At 39.9% G+C, this 13,175-nt stretch overlaps 1 protein-coding gene across 1 annotated transcript in view; it reads right to left on the bottom strand.

The window, feature by feature from the left end:
• Positions 1–12,768, bottom strand: part of LOC127043244 (uncharacterized) — a 35,275-nt gene extending 22,507 nt beyond the window's left edge. The window contains exons 1-2 of the mRNA XM_050937134.1: positions 12,614–12,768; positions 11,243–11,636 (exon numbers count right to left, since the gene is read on the bottom strand). Of these exons, the coding sequence (XP_050793091.1) occupies positions 11,243–11,636; positions 12,614–12,629 (410 nt within the window). The 5' untranslated portion in view covers positions 12,630–12,768. The remainder of the gene's footprint in view (positions 1–11,242; positions 11,637–12,613) is intronic.
• Between the last annotated feature and the right edge of the window lie 407 nt (positions 12,769–13,175).

Raw genomic sequence — 13,175 nt, 5'->3', positions numbered from 1 at the left:
AACTGTTTTCACGTGCTGGTGCTCTATTTCTGTGGTACCTTGGAATGCACTGGACCATATTACAGGCAATTAAAAATACAGGTCCTTGCCCTGAGTTTACCATCTGATTTAGTTTGAGTCATATCATGTGACAGATATTGGTCACTTCACTTGATACTGTGGTGATGAGGGTGCTTTAAGAACCTATAATAAGTAGAATAGAGTAAAATAAGAGATAAGAGTAGATGGGTATGAGAGAGATAATGGTTATTAACAAAAGCTCATTAGCTGGGCTTGGTTACATTTACATCTTCTTAATTATGTTTTAAATAATGATGTTTTAAATTATTTGATCAGGCATCCACAGGGAGAAGTTTTCAAGTGCTAGAGAAAGGCTGCTCCACAAAAAGGGAAACATGATTTGACTGTACTCCCACAAAAGGCTTGAAACCCCACATTTTTTCATGGACCAAGACCATCATTAATCCAACTCTCATGGTAACAGCAATTACCACATCCTCCCAATGTCCATCTGTAATGTGGCTTTGACTGATAAGACAAGGAAGCAACACTTCCAGGCAGGAACTTCCTGCCTTGTGCACTTTTACACTATTTTTCTAAGCCATCTGCACTCCAGGACTGCAGAGATACTTACCTTTCCAAGGGCACTGTGACTTCACAGTTATCTTTATAGTCTTTGGAAAGTAAATACACAGCAACTGATATTTTTAGACAGTTGTAAAAACACTAATGTTTTGAATCCTCCCTTGGAAGGAGATAAATAATATAGCTAGGGCTGGCTAGAGAATAGCAATTCCATTAAAAGAGAGAGACAGAGAAAGTTTGCTCTGTTTGATTGTAACAGGAACTTGAACTTGGCTCTTACATTCTAGGCAAGTGCTGTAACCACCAGGTTATAGATTTGCTCCATCTTTTTCTGGCCCAATGTCTGTTTAATCATTTATACAAAGTGGAACAGGTTCAACAGGAGAGAATGAGAAAGACTGATTCTACAGCCTGATGGTTACATGGGACATGAAAAAGCCAGGTTCGTGGATCGAAACAAGTAGGGGTTTTTGTTTGTTTGTTTGTTTGTTTGTTTTTGTTTTTTACCAACTTTAATGCAGCCTCCTTTTAAGGATGGGAAAACTGAGGTAGGCTAAATGACATATCCAAGGCTACCCTGTGAGTCATTTTCAAAACTGGATTAAGAACTCTGGGCTGAATTAATTATTGCACTGCTTAAGAGTCTGGTGCCAGGCCTGAAAGACTGACAGAAGGGCATGTGTGTGATCCCTCCTCCTCCATCCAAAGGGCTGCCCTGCCTTGAGCTTGACTGCCCATGGTTCCTATTGCCCTTGTCTCCTATTGCAGAATAGGCAAGGTTTAGGATCATCCTAGTCATAACTTCATCTTTGGAACACTCCCACTTGTGCTCAAGATGCCTTAGTACACCCGTTGGGGCTGGGAGTATGCTCTTGGGAGCTGGTCATGTAGTTGCTTTGAGATACTTTAGGACCAGCATAATTGGTACAAATGGGCAACAGAGCAACTGAGTTGGGCCCAGAGGAGTTTTTATCTCCTCTCTTCCTGCTTAATCACTAGGTGTGCACCCACACTAGGAAAAAAAGTGTGAGTTTGTTTATCAGATGTTAGCTAACACATGGTAACAGCCTTGTATGCACACAGTAGCTGCACCTTGTGCACACTAGGCTTTTACGATCTCATTAATTAGTATATACTACCTAATATGCGGTATAAAATAACCAAAACAAAATATTCTCCTGATAACAAGGCGTTGGCCCTGCTGTCTCAAATTGAGGTTAATCACTTATTTTCAGCAAATAAAATGAAAGATAGCGTTTTCCATCCTGCAGGGATAGAAATCCTAATATTTCAGCATTGGTTTTGGAACAAAGTTAAAATACTGAATTCCAAAACCTAAAGTTCCAAAAAAAATGAATTCAGAAATGGTGAAACATTTCATTTTTGCATTTTCAATTGAAATGAAATAGGTTGATATTCCTGATTCAAAATGTTTCATTTCAATTAGTTGAACTGACTAAAAATGAGTCAGTTCAACATTTAAAGTACACTCCATTTTGGTGGCATCTTGACTTATGGGAATTGTAGTCCAGATTCCCTGACTGGGGTGCATCTCCCATGATGCAACATACCATTCTGTCACAGGGTGGACATTGTTGCATCATGGGAAATCTAGTTGTGCAAATATCTCCGCTCACATGACAGAATGGGAAGCATTAAACCGCACTTCCCATGAGGCAATGTATCACCACAGGGAAATGCAATTTAATGGTGAATTGACTGAAAATGAAATATTTTGCATCAGTTCAAGAAAGCAAACTATTTTAATTTTCCTGACAGAAAATTATTTAAAAAAAAACCTTGACAAGGTCAAAATATCCTATAAAAATTTTTAACTGTCTAAACTACATTTTCCATTGAAAAAAAATCAGATGGAAAACACCCTGCTCTTCTAAACACAATAAGAATATTTGGCCATTTGTCAGAAATAATTGGATCAAAGAGTAGGTGTTTGGGTTGAGATAGAGCATTAAGTTCACAACAGAACTTGAATGTTGAGGCTGAGCTAGGGCTAGGTTTTGCATTTACTTGATCTGAGATCTGTAAGCATGTACAAAATATTATACCGTCTATTGTTCTTGTGACATTTATGGCATATTGAACAAAATACATACAAAACAAAATACATACAGAAGATCTCTTTGGTTCTGGATCCCATCTGTAACCAATACTGCTGGAGTAGATTCTGATCCAAAGAGCCAAACCTAAACTCTCCAATCCTCACAATTTCAAAGATTCTAGCTTGAGTTCATGTTGGGGATTGCTCCTGCTTTGAGCAGGGCATTAGACTAGATGACCTCCTGGGGTCCCTTCCAACCCTAATATTCTATTATTTAGGACCAGATTCTTATGACAGTGGAGTTACATTAGGTTTGTATCATTGTAATTGAGATCAGACTCTGGCTGTCTATTTGGAGGAAAACAAAAGTACTGTTAAGCGTCACATTTCTTTCTGATGGTCTGTAGTATTTGTATAGTGCAGACGTGAAACCAGCATGATTGTTTCAAGAAAGAATTGGTGAATTGAGCCATGTGATATTTACACTGCTAATAAGTTTCTTATATACAATTCTTTAGGCCATACCCTACTATTGCTTCAGGCACAGCAGTCCACTGATAACATTGGGAATTCAGTATGAAATAATATTGTAGGAGAGTCAGGTGCAAACTATCAGCGTGCAGTATGTGCCATGACATATTTAAGAAATATAAGGTTTTTTTTCTTTTCTTTTAGTGGATATAGGAATTGCCATAGTGCATCAGATCGATGATCCACCTAGTCCAATATCCTTCTTGGACATTTGACCAGTAGCAAGTGCTTCAGGAGAAGGTTCAGGAAAACCCTATATTGCACAAGTTATACAAAGTATCTTCATAACTTCCATTAGCTAATGGTGGGTTTATGTTCTGAAGCATGAGGCTTTATTATATCTCTTTATTTTAATCCAGTGTTCATATTAAAATCTAATTCTCATTTGAATCCTATAATAAACTCTTTGCCACAAGATGGCATTGATGTTATGAGTGCCACAACCTAATTTGCATTATGTAAAAATAATAATTCCTATTATCAGCTTTAAGTTTGTTGCCTTTCTTTCTCATTGTAAAAACTGAGGGTAATTTCATTACAAAAAGACAGAAAAACAAAATCAAAATATTTTATAAACTGCTAAGAATGTTAAAAACTGTATGTTCTTAGTTACTTCATCCTTTTTTTAAGTGCTTTCTTAGCACTCTGTTTCAGAAACACTAGAACCATGAAAACAAATAAGTCATTTAAAAATAATCCAGAAATTTAACAACAGATATTAAAAGCAAACAGTAAGATCAAGCTTATTTTTCAAAAGCATAAGCAAGGTTCAGTTGTAAGTAATATGTCACTCCTAATTGTACTTTATGCTTCAAGAAAAGAAATTAGAGGACCTTGACTCTGTATATGACATCAACTTGCTTTCCTATGCTCATACAGCAGTGGTTCTCAACCAGGGATACATGTACCCCTGTGGGCACTTAGAGGTCTTCGAGGGTATATTAACTCATCTAGATATTACAACAGGCTACATAAAAAGCATTAGCAAAGTCAATACAACCTAAAATTTCATAGATAATGATTTGTTTATACTACTCTATATACTATACACTAAAATGTATGTACAATATTTATATCCAATTGATTTATCTTATAATTATAATATAAAAATAAGAAATTAAGCAATTTTTCAGTAATAGTGCGATAGGACACTTTGGTATTTTATGTCTAATTGTGTAAGTTTTTAAATGAGGTGAAACTTGGGGGTACACACTACAAATCAAATTCTTGAAAGGGGTACAATAGTCTGGAAAGTTTGAGATCCACTGCCATAAAGAAATGCAAGCTAGGCCTGTGCACAATTAGTAGGGTTGAAAATTAACACCAAGAAAAAACTAAAGATATCAGAATCAACACACAAGGAACACCAATAACACTTTCTGGAACTGACACAGAAGAAGTCAGATCTATCACATATCTTGGAAGCATTGTAAGTACAACAGATGGAACACATGAAAACATTCAAGCCAGAATAGCAAAAGCCAGACATGCCTTTGTAACTGTAAAGCTGATCTGGGGAAACAGAAATCTTACCCACCAACTAAACTTCAAATATTTAACTACATTGTAAAGTTGGTCTTACTTTATGATGCTGAAATTTGAAGACTTATCAAGATCTTACTAGCTAAACTCCAAATTTTCATAAACAGCTTCCTTTGACAAATCTTCAGAATACAATGACCAGCAAAAAATCATAATAGCTGTTTAATATTTTTCTTATTATTGTGCATTAGTTAGGATTAATTCATGATGTGGCAATTTAAACCAGGTAGATCAGGGATCAGCAACCTTCGACACGCAGCTCGCCAGGGTAAGCCCCCGGCAGGCCGGGTTGGTTTGTTTACCTGCTGCTTCCACAGGTTCAGATGATCGCGGCTCCCATTGGCCATAGTTCACAGTTTCAGGCCAATGGAGGCTGCGGGAGGCAGTGCAGGCCGAGGGATGTTACCGTGGTGGACCACGTGCTGAAGATTGCTGATCCCTGAGGTAGACATTTATCTGGTAGTTTCCCTGGAGGATGTTTAATATCAAGCTATTTTGTCATAGTCATTTGAGTAAAAATGAAACTTACTGTAGTCTAGGAAGATGCACTCACTTTTGCAATCTGATTTGTGTAATGAGTCACCTTCTTAATAACAAGAGAGAGTAAACATGCCAGTAGCTATGCTTACCAGGTAGAAAGGAGATGCAGCAAACAGCACTTAATAGCCTACATTGAAGTTGAAAACCCGCTGCCGGCCCATGTCATCTGACTTGTGCTAAGAGTCTGTTTAATCATTGAGTAGATGTTTGGGCTTTGGCTGTAGTGCGAACTCTGGAACTCTCCCACCTTGCAGGGCCCTAGAACCTGGGCTCCAGCCCGAACCCAGAACGTTTACATTACACATAAACAGGTCTTTAGCCTAGAATGGGCCGGGTGTGTGTTTTTAGTTGAAGTGTAGACATACCCTTTGAGGGAAATGCTCCTATATCAGGTTGACCTCTACTGTGGAATTTTAGTAGCAGTATCCATCTGGTTATAAAAAGAGTAGAACTTGTCCACATTTTACTTTTTTTTTTCTTCTCAAAAAGGAATTTTATCCAAAATTTTCCTAGAGAAATATCATTTTTAATAAACTTTTAAAATTCCTTGGGAAATGTCAAAATCAAAAAAAAGTTAAGGTTTCATTTCATTTTAGTTTTCATTTTTTTAATTTTTGACATATAGGGTATATTTTTCCCCTTTTCTCCCCCCTTTTTGCCACCAAATGCAATAGAATGTCTATTTTTAAAACCTTTTTTTAAAAAATGTTAATTTTTCAAAACTTCATCTTTGAAAAAGTTAGGGAATAGGTAAAAGTGAAACTCTGTACTGCTGTAACTTAAAGTAGTCAAATTTTGAAATGTTATAGTTAGAAAATTAAAGTTTCTTTTTTTCCTCTCTGTAGCCCTTCTGAAGTTGGAGATATTTTGAAAAGCACGCAGTGGTTCCATCTTTGCTTCTATTATTAAATTATTATTGCTTTTGTTCAAGTTTGTATTGTTTTCTTAGAAACAGGCACATCAGTCTAATTGCATGGGTAATTGATATTCATGCTAATTTTGGTGACAATTTCAACAGTTTATTGTTTAGACCTGGAGAAGACTATCCATATGAGAATGTTATCACACCACATTCTTTTAGCTGCTGCACCCCTGCTAGCAATATTTGTAATCTGATTTACATATTAGCTGCCTTATGTATTACTTTTCTCCCCATCTTTGGAAAGCTGGCCTTTATGTTATTGTTAATATTAGATATAACCATTGAACTATTTGAAGAATGAAGGCCAATGGGATTAGCTAATGAAAAATATAATTTTCATAATAACAATAAGCATACTTGCTGTCATGTATCATCTATGCTGTCTGATCTTTGTATCCATCCCCCCTGCTCTTCATTTTTATGCAAGAAAATAATTTGTAGTGTTGACAACTATGTTTGTCTTTAAAAAAAGTTGGGGCCTGATTCAGTAACTTTAAGTATGTGAGTGTCCCCAGTGATTGACTTCAGTTGGACTATTCGCATGCCCAACGACCTAGCTAATTTGGTCCTTAGTAATTAAATTCAGCAGTAGGTAATCTTTTCCCCCTACCTTTGTGTGAACTGTCAATATTACATTATAGGCTTTTAATCACTTCTGTATTGTAAAGACCACTACTGCCTCCTGTCCCTTTACTAATTGTATTAAGAATTGGTCCTAAAATTCTGGACATTACTTCCCAGCATACCAAGAGTGCTAAAGTCCATGATTATTAAATTTCCTTTTATTTAGTTAGGGATATCTATAATAGATTTTGTCTCTAGCATCCTATTCTAGTTGTCTGATTACAGTTTACTGTGTTATCCATTCATAACGTCCCTAATTGCTGCATTAATTCTAGTCATATGCTTTCTTCATTTCTTTCTGCTTCCTGTTATTGCTGGAGTCTAAATCTCCATGTTTACTAACTAGTCAAGTACCTCTTCCCACCCTGTTTCTGTCAACTCTCCTATATAATTTTTCTATGTTAGTCACAGCTTCCAGTTTCCCCTTGTTTGTCCTTCATGCTTCTTGTGTTAGCATGCAGGTATTTTATTATATTTGATCTATGACTGAAAGTGCTCGTGGATTGATATATTGGTATCCTTGTGAACTGCCTGAAGGTTCTTCTTATTTGTCTGCTATTAAAGATCTTTTCTTTTCTGCTTCTTTTCAAGTCTAATCACCTTATTTAGTCAGTAAATTTATTTAATCTGTTTCCCCATACTAGCACTCCTGTTCTGTCCAAATGTGGGTCATCACAGTGGTTCCAGCCACCTTCCTTCTTCAACACTATCCTATACTAGCAAAACAAGATTTTCAAGCTTACTCCATATCTCTAAAACCAGAAGATTTAGGAACCAGGTCACAGCCTTGAATTCATCCTTAATGACCTTAAAAGCTTCATACCTACTTTCATTACAAAGCTGTAATTTGTTTATTGTTAAGCTCCAACTTGAAATTTCATGGCTGGAAGATAGTGACCTTGATTTGTTTTACTTAGCCTGATGACTAAGGGGAATGATCTAAATTTAAAAAAGTTTTGAATATGAAGTGAATTCCATATAATCAGCATTTTATTATTTGCAGCCATAAGCAAAAGCTGTTATATTATAGGCAAATGGATACTGGGAGTGGAACTACATGTGAAAAGGCATAGAAATAAAAAATATAAAGAGTTTTCAAGCATAAAAAGTTTGCTTCATTCTGTATCTGAATTTTAGGCAAAGATTTGATTTATGCCTTGTTATAGCAATCAGACTTTTTCTAATGAGCACCCCACTAATTAAATGACCAGAAAGCTCAAATATACTGTCTGAAAATGAGGAATATACAAAAACTCTAGATATAATAAATTAATGGGAACAAAACTACTCTAAGCTCTATCACCTGAAATCCATGGCTAAATTAAAAAAATAATACAAACAACAGCCTATTATAACAGCTAATAGTGTGTAAACTATGAAGTTATGTACACAAAATATTCATGGTAGAAGTGGTGGTTATCATTCACTCAGACTAATCTTGCAATACCTCGCATGGATGGACCCACACTGAAATTAAAGATCTACCTGCCCTGAGCTAACTGCAGGGTCAGGAGCTAAATCTGAAACTTCAGATTATTTAATTTTGTCTTGGAGGAAGAAGAAAAATAATTATAATTATTCTAGAAAATGCAATTCAGATTGCCTCACAAAATGAGCAAGAGGATATTTGTTGAAATTAAAAGGCAAACAATTTAAAATGAATAGAAAAATGCTTTCCAAAGCAATGTATAATTAAACTGTGAAAGTCGCTTAAAAGGATATTGTTGATTCAAATAGCATAACAAGATTGTTAAAAGCATTAGAGATTGCGTATGAATGAGAACAGCATTTGTAGTAAAAAATGGATAGGATAAGAATTGCAGAGAGTTATTGACTTCTATGTTTCACAGGATATTAAGATAATCAGCAGGAGTCAGGAAGAAAAGTCCTTTCCTCTACAAACATTCTCCGTTTCTTGTACAGCACTGGACATTTGGCACTGTGCATTATAGCAAATTTTCCACTTTCTCTAAAACACCCAGTATACTTTAAGTGCCAGCTAAAGAAAAACTATTGAGTTTGATCCATACTAGCATAACAATTCCTATCTGTCCACTGCATGAAAATTGCAAGAATATAATTTGATATTCAAATTGAAAAATAGTCTAAAATGTCTAACAAACATGGTTGAATATATACATATAAAATTTGGCATGGGGAGGAGGAGGAGGAAATACCAGTGTGGATAAGGCTGGACTAGAAATCAGAGGAATAAGAGACCTCTAACTAGTTCCACATTAGGATCAGCTTTTCATTTTCTTAAAATATATACAAAACCTCTTAAGTCTTACAATCAGTAGGAACTTGCAAAAAACTATTTTACTAAAATGTAGGCAGATGAGTTTTCAGTCAATTCTAAATCATCTTAAAGCTCTTCATTGTGTTCAATTGTGGCTGGAGCAATCAAAACTCCTGGAGGATAGGAAATTACCTGCCTCTTCAAGGGTACGTCTACACTACAGCATAATTTTGAATTAATTTAAACCGGTTTTATAAAACAGATATTATAAAGTCAATTTTATGCGTCCACACTAGGCACATTAATTCGGCGGTGTGCGTCCATGGTCCTAGGCTACCATCGATTTCCAGAGCATTGCACTGTGGGTAGCTATCCCGTAGCTATCCCATAGTTCCCGCAGTCTTCCCTGACCCTTGGAATTCTGGGTTAATACCCCAGTGCCTGATGGGGCAAAAATCATTGTCGCAGGTGGTTCTGGATACAGCCTCACCCTTCCCTTCCTGAAAGCAGCAGACAGCCATTTCGCGCCTTTTTTACTGGCTGAACTGAGCAAACACCATAGCACAGCAAGCATGGACCCTGCTCAGCTCAGTAGCACGATCGTGGACGTTGTAAACTCCTCACGCATTCTCGTGCTGTCTATGGTGAACCATGACCTGCAAACGCAGGAGAGGAGGAGGCAGCTACGGCAGCGTGGCGACGAGAGTGATGAGGACATGGACACTGATTTCTTCCTAACCGCAGGCCCCCGCGCTTTGGCGCTCCTGCTGGTAATGGGGGAGGTTCTACCCACTGAACTCTGATTTTGGGCCCAGGAAACAAGCACAGACTGGTGGGACCGCATAGTTTTGCAGGTGTGGGACAATTAGCAGTGGCTGCAGAACTTTCGCATGCGTAAGAGCAGTTTCTTTTAACTTTGTGACTTGCTTTCCCCTGCCCTGAAACACCATAATACCAGGATGAGAGCAGCCCTCACAGTGGAGAAGCGTGTGGCAATAGCCCTCTGGAAGCTTGCAATGCCAGACAGCTACCGGTCAGTCGGGAATCAATTTGGAGTGGGAAAATCTGCTGTGGGGGCTGTTGTGTTGCAAGTAGCCAAAGCAATCATTAAGCTGCTGCTAAGAAAGGTTGTGACTCTGGGAAACGTGCAGGTCATAGTGGATGACTTTGCTGCAATGGGATTCCCTAACTGTGCGGGGGCGAAAGATGGAACCCATATCCCTATCTTGGCACCAGAGCACCACGGCACCCAGTACATAAACCGCAAGGGTTACTTTTCAATGGTGCTGCAAGCACTGGTGGATCACAAGGGACGTTTCACCAACATCCACGTGGGATGGCCAGGAAGGGTTCATGACGCTCGCGTCTTCAGAAGCACTGCTCTGTTTAAATGCCTGCAGCAAGGGACTTACTTCCCGGACCAAAAAATAACAGTTGGGGATGTTGAAATGCCTGTCGTTATCCTGGGTGACCCAGCCTACCCCTTGATGCCGTGGCTCATGAAGCCATACACAGGCAGCCTGGACAGTGGTCAGGAGCTGTTCAGCTACACGCTGAGCAAGTGCAGAATGGTGGTAGAATGTGCTTTTGGCCGTTTAAAAGCCCGCTGGTGAACATTACTCACTCGCTCAGACCTCAGCCAAACCAATGTCCCCTTTGTTATTGCTGCTTGCTGTGTGCTTCACAATCTCTGTGAAAGTAAGGGGGAGACCTTTATGGCAGGATGGGAGGCTGAGGCAAATCACCTGGCCGCTGATTATGCGCAGCCAGACACCAGGGCGATTAGAAGAGCTCACCAGGAAGCGGTGCGCATCAGAGAAGCCTTGAAAACGAGTTTCATCACGAGCCAGGGTACGGTGTGACTGTTGTGTTTGTCTCCCCTTCATGAACCTCCCCACCTTTATTGACTCCTCCTGTAAGCAACCCACCCTCCCCCTTCGATTACAGCTTGCTGCTGGAAATAAAGTTACTATGGTTTAAAAAACATGTAATTATAAAAAGAGGCAGAGAATTAACAAGGTATCCTGGGTGTGGTTTGGGAGGAGGATAGGAAGGAAGAAAAAGGCCATTAAGGACATTTCAATGTAATGACAGCCTTTTGGTTGGACTGTCCACGGGGGTGGAGTGGGCGGGTGCAGAAAGCCTTCCCCCATGTGTTCTTACACGTTTGGGTGAGGAAGATATGGAACATGGTGAGTACTGAGGGTGGTTAAACATGGGTTGGAGTGGCATTCTGTGACCCCGCTGCTCTTCCTGAAGATCCACCAGATGTTGGAGGATGTCAGTTTGATCAAGCAGCAGCTCCAGCGTTGCATCCCGCCACCGCTGATCTTCCTGCCTACACCTCTGATCTTCCTGCCGCCACCTCTCATCTCGAGCGTCTCTCCTATCCTCACGTTTGTCCCTCCTGTCCTCACGTTCACTGGCATTTTTCCTGTACTTTGCTACCACGTCCTTCCACTCCCCCAGATGAGCTCTTTCATTGCAGGTTACTGCCATGATTTCTGTGAACATTTCATCTCGTGTCCTCTTCTTCCTCCGCCTTATCTGAGCTAGCCTTCGGGATGGAGTAGGGAGGCTTGAAAAATTTGCAGCTGCATGAGTGGGGGAAAATAGTGATAGAAGGATTATAAAAGATACATTTCACAGAACAATGGTTATACTCTTTCACAGTGAACAACACTATTCACCTTACATAGCACATGTGATTTCACTACAAGGTCGCATTTGGATTCTTTTAGTATTGAGTGCCTGCAGCTGTGGTGTAACAGATCAACACAGATACAGGTCCGGGCATCACAATTCAGCTTGCATGCGGTCATGGTAAGCCATACAAAGAGGCATGTAGCTTCTCCCTGTGCTGATTCTTTAACAAGGAGCAGCAGATGCCAAACCCTAACCCTAACACTGGAATTGCTTTACCCCTCCCCCCACCTCATGATTGGTATAATGGCAGATCACTGCTAATCACCCCCGCTTTCTCCTCCCCCCCCTCACCGCGTGGCTGGTAGCTGGCAAGATTCCTGCTGGCCAAACGCTAAAAAGCTCAGCTCCATTAAGCCCCCTCTCCTCCCCCCGCTTGGCTACCTGCAAGGAAGGATTTCTTTTAAGCAACAGGCAAGCAGCCCAGTAGGAATGGCTGTCCCCTTAATAAAATTCCTTAATTTCAACCAGGTTACCATGAACGATATCACTCTGCTGAGGATAACAGAGCAAGATAAAGAACGGATGTTTCTTGAATGCCTGCAATCACCGGGACCATACGCAGCTAGGCTTTGTCATGCAATGATACCCGATTACTTGCTACATGCATGGCATGGTAAAATGTCCTACCATGGTGGACAGAACAAGGCTGCCTTGCCCAGAAACCGTCTGCAAAGGCTTTTGAAGTACCTCCAGGAGCGCTTCATGGAGATGTCCCTTGAGGATTTCCGCTCCATCCCCAGACGTGTTAACAAACTGTTCCAGTAACTTTAATGCCTGGTAATGCATGCCAAAGACTCATGGCAAATCAATCATTAAAAAGGGCTTGCTTTTAAACTATGTTTTATATTTACAAAGGTACACTTACCAGAGGTCGCTTCCATGGCTTCACTGTCTGGGCTAGTGGCTTGGAAGGGCTGGGACGGTAATTCCGTCTGGGTCACAAAAAGCTCCTGGCTGTTGGGGAGAATGGAGTGCTGTGTGCTCTCTGCAAGCTCTTCCTCCTCTTCCTCCTCATCATCTTCCCCCTCCGCTGAATCCTCATCCATGATTGAAATTATAACCCCCACCTCGGAATCCACGGACAAGGGGGGGGGTAGTGGTGGCACAGCCCCCTAAAATTGCATGCAGCTCCGCTTAGAAGCGGCATGGTTTTGGCCCTGATCCGGATCTGCCATTTGCTGCTTTGGTTTTCTGGTAGGCTTGTCTGAGCTCCTTCACTTTCACTCTGCACTGCACTGAGTCCCTGGTGTGGCCTCTCTCCCTCATGGTATTGGAAATTTTTTCAAAAATTTTTTCATTTCGTCTTTTGGAACGCAGTTCTGTTAGCACTGAATCCTCTCCCTATATAGCGATAAGATCCAGTACCTCTCGTGCGGTCCATGCAGGTGCTCTTTTTCTATTCTCAGGAGACTGCATTGTTACCTGTG

Source organism: Gopherus flavomarginatus, chromosome 1, assembly GCF_025201925.1.
Source record: "Gopherus flavomarginatus isolate rGopFla2 chromosome 1, rGopFla2.mat.asm, whole genome shotgun sequence".
NCBI classification, from domain to species: domain Eukaryota; kingdom Metazoa; phylum Chordata; order Testudines; family Testudinidae; genus Gopherus; species Gopherus flavomarginatus.
The sequence above is the reverse complement of the archived record's forward strand: the minus strand, read 5'-3'. Positions and strand labels throughout refer to the sequence as shown.